Source organism: Hippocampus comes, unplaced genomic scaffold, assembly GCF_001891065.2.
Source record: "Hippocampus comes isolate QL1 unplaced genomic scaffold, H_comes_QL1_v1.1 scaffold144, whole genome shotgun sequence".
NCBI classification, from domain to species: domain Eukaryota; kingdom Metazoa; phylum Chordata; class Actinopteri; order Syngnathiformes; family Syngnathidae; genus Hippocampus; species Hippocampus comes.
The window spans coordinates 107,681-119,353 of NW_017805782.1; the positions used below are offsets into that span (position 1 = coordinate 107,681).

Here is an 11,673-nt window from a genome sequence, read left to right on the forward strand (position 1 = left end):
AGCCTCGGCCTCGCGTGGCCCTGCTCTTGCTCAGCGTGCCGCAAGCGGTGGCGCTGCGCACGCGCACAAACGACACCGTGTTTTTGCCCCCAAAATTCAAAACAGACCAGCACACAAAAGTTCACTTGACTCGAAGGACGACAGCGATGAGACATTTTGTCATCTGCCGACTGACCTGGCGTCATCTTGGTACACGGTGAAGGGTCCCGCGGCGCCGGAAATGCCCGGCGGGTCGGAGCCTGTGAGGCAGGAAGTGGCAGCAGAGGAAGGCAAAGGTTTGACGCACCGCTCCGCCCCGATTTCGCACATTTATAAGCCATTGTGTTTCGGGGTTTTTAAGTGGGATGCCACGGTGGTCAACTGGTGGCCACGTCCACCCCTACGCCGGGCCCCGGCCTGCCTGTGTCGAGTTTTCGCATGTTGGCCCGCGTGGGTTTTCTCCGGGTACTCCGCTCTCCTCCCAAATTCCAAGAACAGGCACGGCAGGGTCATGAAACACACTCAATTGAGGCGTGAGTGTGAGCGCAAATGGTCGCTCGTCTACACGTGTCCCGCGATGGGCCGGCAACCGGTTCAGGGTGTCCCCCGCCGTCTGTCCGGAGACGGCCGGGAGAGGCTCCGGGACAAGTGAGACTTTCAAGTTGCCCCACGACATGCCATCAAATTCTTCGAAAGTGCCGTTTGACCAAGCATTGCATCACGGGACAGAAATGCTTGCAAAATGTGCGAGGAGAAGGCAGAGGTTCGGGTCCAAATGAAAAGAACAAATGCCTTTTGAAAGAAACGCTCTTCTGATGCCATGAAGCAGCAGGAGCCGCCAACTCACCGTTTGCATCATCCGACGGGTTCCCGCCGGCGACGAACGCTGACGTGTCACCCGAGGAGGCCTCGGTCAGCGCGGGCGCCTGGAACATTCCCATGATCATATCTGCAACGCACCGTCTTTCAATGTGCCTTTTTGTTTTTCATAAGGGAAATAATATTGTACTTTATGGAAAAAAAAAACCCATGCAGCCATGACATCATTCATTCAAATGTAAAGCAGGAAACGTTTTTTGCTTCAACGGTTTGGCGGGCAAAGGAGAGGCGCTCACCCAGGGCCTCGCGCGTGTTGACGGTGGGCGACGGCGGCACGTGCGACGGAGCGGCGTGCGGGCAGCCCGGCGAGTTGTTGGGTGCGTCGAGCGCGCCGGCCTGTGCCGCTGACAGACACACGGCAACGCGAGAGGGCTTGGACTCGGGGGGGTCTCGGCAGGATCGGCGTGACTTTGAGTGCGCGCGCAAGTCACCATTGAGGTCGCCCCGGGCCGGCGATCCGCCGCGGCCTTCCTCGCGGGGAGGGCGGCCCGAGACGCTTCCTGCGGCGGACATCTGGGGAAACAAAAGCAGAGTCGGCGTCGCCCTCAGCCCGCGGCCCGCCCGGCGGCCGGCGCGCATCAGATCAGAGAGACGGGCAACGGAGAGGCGGAAAAGAGAGCGAGGCTGTCAAAGCCACATCGGCGGGACGCTCGCCCTCAAAGGGCGCGACCGTGTCACGGCAGACAAACCAAACGACTCCGTGCAACACGGTTGCAAATATTTTGGAAAATGCTGGCTTGCCGGTTGGTTGCTCCATTACAAAAGAAATCCCGTCATTCGTCGCATTACTCCATCCATCAATCAACGATCCAACATATCGTCACACTGCATGACTCTCGAAATGCAGATGGAAAGACAGGTGGGGAGGGGCAAAAAAAAAAAAAAAGCGAAAGAGACGGATAGGCTCACAGAGAGACGGTGATGGATCACGGAGAGACGTTGGGCCTCAATAGACGGACGGAGAGGAAAAAGAGAAAGGAGGGAGGCCGCCCCCGTCCCCCCTCCTCCTCCGACATGTGATGCGGTGGCATCGGGGAGCGGATGAGCGGGCTCACCTTCAGCGTCCTGCCCATGTGGCGGAGTTGGCGCCGCAGGCTGGCCACGGCCTCCTCGTCCTCCCTCAGTAAACGCTCCACTTCAGGTGCGACAACAGGACATCAGGGGTCAGCGGCGGCGGGCGAGCCCTCCACTCCCCTCCCCTCCGCGCTTACGTCTCAGCCGCTCCTCGGCCTCCCGCTTCAGCGTCCTCTTCCGCAAGTACGTCCGCGCCCGCGCTTCCTCGAAGCACAGCTCGGATCCTTCCGACGCCAGCGCGTCCTTGGAGTACATGGACTCGGACGGCCGCTCGGCGACGCCTGCAGCGCATCCGGCGGCACGACGTCAGCGGCGGGCGACGAGACGCGCGAGGGGGAAAAGCCGCCCGCGACCACTCACCTCCCGACACCTTTTCCCGGCTTCTGCTTCTGGCCCGAAACCGCCTGAGGGATCGCAGGCAGAATTTTCGATCTCCGGAAGGCTCGAGCGCTCTCGCTCTCCCGCGGCGCGAGATACTCGCGCGGGCTCTGACCTGTACTCTTGCATGAGGCTTTCGGCGGGGCGGGCTCGGTTCTCCACAGCTTTGCGGTAAACAGCGTCCGCTTCCTCCGTCATCGCTTTGCGCTCAAAGCGCCGAGCCCAAGCCACGTAGAGCGCCGCCGTCCTGGTGCCCACGCCTTTACTGAAGAGGTGACGGAACAAGGCGACGGGCTCCGGGTAGTACGTGGCCTGTCAACAACAGAGGTCCCTGAGAGCGCTTTCTCCGCGGCGTCCGGTCCGCTGGCTGAGGAGGGCCCCGCCCGCTTAGCACTTAGTCGGACGCTCTCGCGCCTTGCGTGCGACGAGTGGCTCGCCGCGCCCCGCCCCGCCGCCGTTCGGACGTTTTGCCCGTCTTAGTATTGCTTCTGGGCCCCGCCTCCCGCTCGGACAAGGGGCCGGCCGGTGACTTATCGGACGACGACGGCGGCGGCTCGCGGGGGATAGCATGAAGTCGGTCCCATTTTCGGGACTTGTCTTGAAACATCTTTCTAGCCTTCAGAAGCAGTTTGCAGGGTCTTACAGGGTGATAAAAATGAAGTTGCCTCGACTCGAACCTCGTCACACGCAGACACAACAACACAGCGAGTGGACGGACGCGCTTACGCATCTGATGCACGCGTTGACAAAGCGGGCATCGTCGGCGTATCGCTCCACATCGACAAAGTTCTGCACCAGCCTGTCGAGCACCACCGACATTTCACTGCTGCCGGCTTCAGGTAAACTTTGGTCCAAGTAGTCCACAAACCTGCCAAGTGCAAACAGTGAACAGACGGAAGAAGAAAAAGAAGAGGAAGAAAAAAAAAATGCGCCAATGAGTGTTGTGCTGTTAGTTGAGCTGAGCTGAGCTGCTGGTGTGCCACGAAATGAGAAGCGCCGAGACTCACTTGAGCCACACATCCAAGGGGTCATCTCCCGTGTACGAGCTGAAACTGCTTTCAAAGACCCTGTCCAAGGACGTTCACACATGGCAGTTATTCATAATGCGGGATGACAACGTATGGACAGCTGCGCAAAGGAAAACTCCGTTTTAGTAGGTACGTCGTTTCTGCTTCGTTCATGCGGATCGCACCTTTGTGCCATTTTGAGCTATTAAAAATGGGTTTGGAGGCCTATTGAAAACAAATACATCCATAAACAGACTAAAACTGTGATTGCGGCAGGATATTATGAACTGTCCAGCTCATGATAGTGCAAATGCCCGATCTAAGTCTTGATGCGCTGCATAGGAGAATTCAAACACGACGGGGTTGAAGCAAGAGGTACGAAGAGTTGCGGCCACCAAGTGTCACAACAATGCCGGAGCCAACCACGCAACCAGGAGACGAACTCCTGCGATTTGAGGGAAAGCGTCACGTCACTTTTTACAGCACAAACTTTGCACACCCTTTTCGCCCGGGCGAATGCGTCGTTCATAAGTCAAAACCCGTGAGAGCAAAAAAACCAAACAAAAAACGACAAACCGGTATCAACAAGTACAAACGACGAAAATAAGTTGTGTGTCTCGATAACTCGCACACCGTCTGACTTACTGTAAACAGGAGGCCACGTCCATTTTCTTGATGTCGGGTATTATATATGGGCAAATAAATATAATATATGTGTGTATGTGTGAATAAAAATCAAATACGAAAACAAAATGTCTATCTTCCTTTCCCTCTGAAGTTGCTCGTCGAACAAACAGTTGCGGACGCCTTTCTGTTTTGTGTTTGAATTTCGCACTCAGCCAATGGCAAGACGAGGATCTCCTGACGTAGACTGATGCTGCATTCGCGGACAGTGGCAAGTCGGAATTTTGCGAGTTAGAAAATTGCACGAGAACGCCTCTTTGAACCGGAAGCTCCGAGTTGCGGAGGTAGGGGGTAAAAACGCCCCCGACTTCATTGGGACGTCACTCGTCAACACTTCTCAACACACACACACGCAACACGAGTTCGGCACATTTTCGCCGTCGTCTCGTGACGTTAAAAATATAAAACACGTTCCAGTATTTTGTTTCCTCCGTTTTGACGCTGGCGGCACGGCGGGCGACTGGTTAGCAGGTCCGTCTCACAGTGCAGAAGTCATGGGTTCGATGACGGCCTTGCCTGTTTTGCGTAGGCTCCACTTGCCTGCGTGGGTTTTCTCCGGGTACTCCGGTTTCCTCACACATTTCAAAAACATGCAGTAGCTTAATTGATGACTCTAAATGTTCCATAGGTGTGACGGTGAGTGCCAATGTGTGTCTTTGCGATTGGCGGGCAACCACTTGCGGGTGTCTACTGTAGTGATGTGTCGTTCGCGAACGAACCGGCTCTTAGAGCCGGCTCTTTGAAGTGAACGACAGGAGCCGGCTCCTCATCGGGAGCCGCTCTTTATGGGAGCCGACTTTTTTTTTCTCCAGTTTTTTTTCCCCCCTTTCGGTTAAAGCCGCACGTGATTGGTCAAGATCCGTGGTAGAAGAGGGAGGGGAGGGTTTTACACACACACACACACACACGCGCTTCAGTGAAGAGAAGGGGGAGGAGTTAGAGAGACAGCAGCACACTGTGAGCAGCACGAACAGGAGAGACAGGGAGACGAGAGAGAGCTCGATAGCGCTACAGTACAGAGAAAAAAACTACACGGTGGAAAGTGGAAAGGTGAGAAAATGGATAGGAAACGCAATGAAATTTGGACTGATTTCAACTTAATTGATAGTTCAAAGGCAGCGTGTAGACTGGGCAAGGTTAAAATATCCAATATCAAATTTTAATTTATAATTTGTTGTGTGGTAATCAAAGCTTACTTATGTTGTTTTACTGTAAATAGTTAAACGCTTATAAATATACACAATCAGAGATTGGAACTTTTTGTTGACCTTGTTTTGAGATGGGTCTTTGTTTTTGTACTTTGTAATTTATTTTTTGTAGCACTCCATGTTGTACGCCATGTTGAGTATGTTCAGAAGAATATAAAGCCATATAAATAAAAAATATTTGATATAGTGTACATTTTTTACATTCGTAATTCATTTTACACATAATTTTACATTATTTTTGGGAGTAAATTAATTTAAGCAACAAAAAAACTGAGGAGCCATTTGGGAGCCGAAAGCGCCGGCTCTTTTTAGTGAGCCGAGCCAAAAGAACCGGCCCTCTAAAAAGAGCCGGAATTCCCATCACTAGTCTACTGCCCAAAAAAGGCTGAGATGGGCTCCAGCACGAGAGGATTCAGCGGTTTCGTGCATGGATGGATGGATGTTTTCCAATACAATACAGTACATTCAGATTTATATAGCGCTTTGATAACAGCTGCATTTTGACGTTTCTTCTGCTAATTTAACAGTAGCGCACTTGCTATTTGCTGACGTTTAATTAAAAAAAAGGTGGATTGGTATTTGGATTAGAACGTATTTGGATTTCTTTCGAGCGCACAAATGTTCCATTTCTGGTTTCTGGTCAAGTACAACATTCAGTAAAAATCAAACAAACAAACAAACAAAGCTTTTAAAGCAGCGGTCGGGAACTCGGGTTTCTCGAGAGCCATCTGCTGCCTATTTTCGATCTCTCCCGACTCCACCGCACCCGATTCAAACGACGAGCTCATCAGCAAGCTTCACGATCACACGAATCCGGTGTGTTAGAGTCGGGAGAGATCGAAAAGAGGCAGGCGGCGGCTATCGGGGAACCGGAGTTCCCTTCCCGTTTTGATCGAATGTAAAAATGGCGAACGAGCGGCAGCTCGTGAGTGATTCGGTTGAGAACGGATGAAGGCGTGACTGAACGCTTCCGAGTATTTTGTTGAGAACCGGAAGTAGTAGGACGAGCGAGCAGCAGCGACAGCCCGTGCCAGCCACTCGAGAAGACCCCGTGCGCGGAGGCCTGCGGCGGCGCCATTTTTTTTGGGGGGTCCGAAGTGAAGAAAGAAGCTGCGCGTCGCCATCAACCAAACTTCTTGACAATTTCGTTCGACTTTTCCTCAAGCGCGCTCCTTCCGGCGGATCCGCATCGTGTCACACGCCTCTGGTCGGTCCCGTCTTGTGTTCAACCGGGGCCCTCGAGCGCGCGTGAAGCCGCCTTGATGTGCACACCGACATCGGATGCGCGTTAGCATGTGTCGCGCGTTGCTAGCCGGCATTTTGGAGACGAACCCCGTGCGGGCGCCCGGCTGTCCTCCCGCTCGCGGTCTGATTACGAAACGATCAAATCGCGCGGGCCATAAATACTTGCATATCGGTGACCATCGGGCCCGCGCTCGAATTGGTGCGGAGCGCTCTCTAAAGCCTTTGTGACCGAGTCATAACACGATGTGTTGCTAAGAGGCATATCGGCGAGCACAGGCGTGGTGGAGCTCCAATGTGGAAGTGTGGAAAAACTTCAAAGATAACTTGATGGACACGAGACCAGCGTGATGAGCTGCATCTTTTAAAGATGCTTCCGGTGTTAGGGGAAAAAACAAAACAAAAATCGAGCAGGAGGAAACCAGGGGGCGACGTCGGCAAATATCCCGCGTTTGAGAATTTGCAAAGTTGAGCCCTTGTGGGTTCAAAAACGGCGATCGATCGACTTGTTTCAGACAAACGTTTGATCCCCCGTCCGCGGCGGTCGTTTCCGTGAATCGTGCGAGAACTCGGAGGACGCGTGCGTCGGTTAAAGCGTGCCAGCTCGTGGCGTAGCAGGTAGAGGCTCTCCCAAAGCGCCCTTTTGTTTTGGTTCTTTTCCCCCTGCGTCCTTCATGTCACGGGTTCGAATCCCGTTCTGTACCTTCCTATTTTCATTTTTATTTTTTACGATGTGATGCAGCTAGTCTGGAGTTAAAGGTTTTTCACCCATTTGTTGATGAATTGTATAGGTGACGATGACGTTTCACAATTTTGGTGTAGCTTGTGAAACCAAAAAATATTAAGGCCCCACTAAACAAGGTTCTGTTTAGGGGTAGAATACGTAGGAGGGTCATCATCAGAAGAGGTCAAATGAATCGGTTGGGGTTAGAATTAAGAAAAGTTCAAAGTTTAACCTATTAAAAACATTTACAGAAATTTAAGGTAATGTTATGATTAAGAAACACAAAATGAAAGCAGTGACATTGCCGTAATCACCACTCCAATCGCCTATTCATGACAATTTACCGGAATCTCGGTAAAATGGCCGATTCGCGGCAGGCCGGGAATTCATCGCCGAAATCCAGGAGCTCCCACCGTGGTGTGATTTCAGCGGCAGTCGTATTGTAATTTTATTTTTCATTTCAAGGATATGTTCCACGCCATGTATGTTTTTGATGGTCCTTTTTCAACTGTAAAGTTAGGGAACGTTGTCCAAGATTTGTAACGTATCAACTTGGTCAATAGCGTTGATGACGAAGGAAAACGTGCTCTACGTCTTCTGGATCGCTGTAGAGCGGCAAGGAAAATAACGCAAACACACTGAAATACGGGGCGGCGCGCGATGAGGCGTGCCGAGGGGTTGAGGATGCCCTGCCGACGGCTGGCCGGCATCCTTAATATTTTGTTAGCTCGTTGCTAAACGGCGATTTTATCGTTGCAGATATCCGGGACATGGCTACTGATCACGTCAACGGTAACGGGACAGAGGAACCAATGGACACGACGGCAGCAGTTTCGCGCTCGGAGCACTTCCAGGCCTTACTGGAGGCCGACTTGCCTCAGAAAGTGGCAGAGAAGCTCGATGAGCTCTACATTGCAGGTGACCACACACACAGATTGTGTCTGTCAGCAGAAATGGAGCAAGATCTTAAAGTAGGAATAACGTCAAACTATTTCCCCCCCCCCCCCGCCAAAAAACAAAACAACAAATGATATGATCGATAAAATAGGCAAATTAATGTGAAACTATTTACCCCCGCCTCCCCCAAAAAACAAAACAATAAATCAAAACAACAAAAATGATATGATCGATAAAATAGGCAAATTAATGTGAAATAAAAGGTGGCTTTTGAACCAACCCTCGGGTGCGCCGTTGGGCTGGTCGGCCAGAAACGGGCCTCGGCGCCCGCCACCTCAAAGCCATCAAATTGCACCTTTCCCCTGAAACGTCATTCTGTGGCGATGCCGACTGAGCGCGGTCGGATGGAAAACATGCGGGACTTTGGCCTTGGAAGACCGGCGTTTTGACAACCTGTGCCCTAAAGGCCCGATTGGCTAGGAGACCAATGAAATCTCATCAATTGCTTTTGCTGAGGAGGATTTTCAAAGACTTTGAAGCGGTCGGTCGGTCCGCCCCCACCCCTCCCCCGTTCGGTAAACGGCGCGCACTTCGCATGGAGAGAAGCTTAAGACGGATCCCGAAAGACGCGGGGAGCCAATTCGGTGATTTCACAATTGTTGTCACGTGCCCCTGCCAAGTCGGTCAGATGTCGCCGTTCTTGTCGTGCGCGCTGTCCTCCTCCAGGTCTGGTAGCGCACAGCGACCTGGACGAAAGAGCGATCGAGGCTCTCAAGGAGTTCAACGAGGAGGGAGCCCTGCAGGTCCTGCTCCAGTTTAAAGAAAGCGACCTGTCCCACGTTCAGGTACGCCTTTGAAGGGGGACGATTTGGACGTCGGCCGGCGCCTCCGAATGACACGTTTTTGTGTCCAGAACAAAAGTGCCTATCTGTGCGGAGTGATGAAGACGTACCGGCAGCGCGAGAAACAAGGGGCCAAGGTCACGGATGCTACCAAAGGACCCGATGAGGCCAAAATCAAAGAGCTCCTGGACAGAACCAACTACACCCTCGACGTGACCACGGGCCAGCGCAAGTATGGCGGGCCCCCGCCCGAGTCTGTGTACGCGGGGGCTCAACCCACAGTGGGAACAGAGGTACACCGTGCAGTCCGTGTATAGGCGGCGTGAACGGGAACGCCGCAGTCTTCAACGGTGGATGGGTGTCTTGTTGTTCTAGATATTTGTGGGCAAGATCCCCCGGGACCTGTTTGAAGATGAGCTGGTTCCTCGCTTTGAGAAGGCGGGGCCTATTTGGGACCTTCGGCTGATGATGGACCCTCTGAGCGGCCTGAACAGAGGCTACGCCTTTGTCACCTTCTGCACGAAGGAGGCGGCGCAGGAGGCCGTCAAGCTGGTAAGTGGGCTACGGTGAGCCTGCCGTTGTTGGTGCGGGGAATACCTCCCGGGCCCACCCGCAACGTGACACGGGTTAAATGGAGCGGTTCAGAGTTGCCTCCGCCTGGACTCGGGCCACCGGTTCCAAGTCCGTGACGAATAGCGTGCGTTCCGCCTCGCTAACTTTAGGAATTCCAGCCCCAAAGTTACTTTCGTCCAGCGACGCAGCGAGAACGCTATCGATGCAGTCCTCAATACCGCGTGACAAGGACCCAAGTCAGCCGCATTGTGTCAAGCGACTGCAGGCTATCGTCTCGCAGCTCCTTTAGTGTCGTGGCGCGCCCTCTCGGCAGACTCCGTGACTCCGTTTTTCTTCTCGTCTTTCCATCGGTTCTGGAAGAAGGTCCAGTTCTTGGTCGTCATTTTTCCACTTGAGGTGGAAAACCGTTTTGTCGTATTCTCTTGACTTTGAACGCCGGCAGTTCACGGCGGGCCGCGGCTTGCGCTGAAAGACGTGGCGACAAATGTCAGGAACAGCTGACGAGAACATGTGAACTTTTCTCGGGGTTACCTTCCGACGGCTTGACGAAGCGCTCGCTTGCTCTTTCCGCGTCTTCCGCAGTGCAACAATTGCGAGATCCGACCGGGCAAGCACATCGGCGTGTGCATATCGGTGGCCAACAACCGTCTGTTTGTGGGCTCCATCCCCAAAAGCAAAACCAAGGAGCAGATTGAGGAAGAGTTCTCCAAGGTCACAGGTCAGTCGTCGGTCGCGCGGCGGTCCGCGTCTTGTTCTCCCAATCACGCGGCCGTCTCGTCGCCGCTCGTCTAGAGGGCCTCAGCGACGTCATCCTGTACCATCAGCCCGACGACAAGAAGAAGAACCGAGGTTTCTGCTTCTTGGAGTACGAAGACCACAAAACCGCCGCTCAGGCGCGGCGCCGCCTGATGAGCGGAAAGGTGAAGGTTTGGAACAACGTGGTGACGGTGGAGTGGGCCGACCCCATCGAGGACCCGGACCCCGAGGTCATGGCTAAGGTAACGTCCTCGACGGTCCCTCCGCGCCCCGCCGCTCTCGGGACCTCGCGGCGTAACGGCGGCCGTCTCGTTGCAGGTGAAAGTGTTGTTTGTGCGCAATCTGGCCAATAGCGTCACCGAAGAGATCCTCGAGACGAGCTTCAGCCAGTTTGGAAAAGTGGATCGCGTGAAGAAGCTGAAAGACTATGCATTCGTTCACTTTGAAGAGCGCGACGGCGCCGTCAAGGTACGCCCGCGGCCGCCGCCCGCGTCTGCAAATGGGACGCCTGTTTGGTACATACGGCCGCTGCGTGCAGGCGCTGGCCGAGATGAACGGCAAGGAGCTGGAAGGAGAGCCCGTAGAAATCGTCTTTGCCAAGCCGCCGGATCAGAAAAGGAAAGAACGCAAAGCTCAGCGGCAAGCGGCCAAGACGCAAATGTAAGCAAGCCCCCGCTCGCAGGCGACCGCGACTTTTCCAGCCCGGAGCTGTCGCTCGGCAATTTGCAGCTTGACGGTCGGTCTCGAGGACACGCTTTGGAAAGAGGCGCTTCGGGACAGAGCGCAGAAACCAAAGCCCGGATGTCCGTGGCTGTGTTAGGAACCGGAGACGGAGAAGGGGATTCGAGTCGACTCGGGTCCTCCTTTTTCACGACTTACTTGATTGAAAAATGGGGAAAATGCAGCGTCTAATCAATCGGGTACGGCAATTGAGACCGGGTTGTCGTTGACAACGGCAACATGGAGGAAATTTCGCGTTTGTTGTCTTGCCCAAAGAAACTTTGGACGGCGGACCGTCCGAGCCGGGCTTCAAACCCTTCGGCGACCGGACGACCCGCTTGACCAACCAAACGGCTTGACTTTGGGACCGGACTCGAGACGCGACCTAAAGGTCTCGCCGTGGCTTTATTTTGATGCACCTCGTCTGTCCTCAGGTATGACGACTACTACTACTACTCCACCCCGCAACACATGCCGCCTCCCGGTAGAGGGCGGGCCCGGGGCGGCAGACGGGGCGTCGGCAGCTACGCGTACACGCCCGACTACTACGGCTACGAGGACTACTACGACTACTACGGCTACGACTACAACAACTACCGCGGCGGCTACGATGACCCCTTCTATGGCTACGACGAGTTTCAGGCGCCCGCCCGGAGCCGCGGCGGCGGCAGCAGGGGCGCCAGGGGCGGCGCCTCCCCGGGCCGAGGGCG

At 54.1% G+C, this 11,673-nt stretch overlaps 2 protein-coding genes across 4 annotated transcripts in view; one reads left to right on the forward strand and one right to left on the reverse strand.

The window, feature by feature from the left end:
* Positions 1 to 2,222, reverse strand: part of LOC109524807 (mitotic checkpoint serine/threonine-protein kinase BUB1) — a 17,767-nt gene extending 15,545 nt beyond the window's left edge. The window contains exons 1-4 of the mRNA XM_019884910.1: positions 2,070 to 2,222; positions 1,914 to 1,993; positions 1,290 to 1,419; positions 1,095 to 1,202 (exon numbers count right to left, since the gene is read on the reverse strand). Coding sequence (XP_019740469.1) covers positions 1,095 to 1,202; positions 1,290 to 1,419; positions 1,914 to 1,993; positions 2,070 to 2,187 — 436 coding nt within the window. The 5' untranslated portion in view covers positions 2,188 to 2,222. The remainder of the gene's footprint in view (positions 1 to 1,094; positions 1,203 to 1,289; positions 1,420 to 1,913; positions 1,994 to 2,069) is intronic.
* A 3,991-nt stretch (positions 2,223 to 6,213) lies between these two features.
* The window catches only part of LOC109524881 (heterogeneous nuclear ribonucleoprotein Q-like), a 6,809-nt gene continuing 1,349 nt past the window's right edge, over positions 6,214 to 11,673 (forward strand). For 2 of the 3 annotated variants that reach the window (XM_019885007.1, XM_019885006.1), the window contains exons 1-9: positions 7,946 to 8,093; positions 8,799 to 8,917; positions 8,986 to 9,207; positions 9,290 to 9,466; positions 10,070 to 10,205; positions 10,280 to 10,485; positions 10,562 to 10,711; positions 10,782 to 10,903; positions 11,398 to 11,673. The exon at positions 11,398 to 11,673 is cut by the window's right edge. In XM_019885007.1, the coding sequence (XP_019740566.1) occupies positions 7,946 to 8,093; positions 8,799 to 8,917; positions 8,986 to 9,207; positions 9,290 to 9,466; positions 10,070 to 10,205; positions 10,280 to 10,485; positions 10,562 to 10,711; positions 10,782 to 10,903; positions 11,398 to 11,673 (1,556 nt within the window). Of the gene's footprint in view, positions 6,417 to 7,934; positions 8,094 to 8,798; positions 8,918 to 8,985; positions 9,208 to 9,289; positions 9,467 to 10,069; positions 10,206 to 10,279; positions 10,486 to 10,561; positions 10,712 to 10,781; positions 10,904 to 11,397 lie in introns of those variants that run through there. The other variant, XM_019885005.1, reaches the window with a different exon arrangement.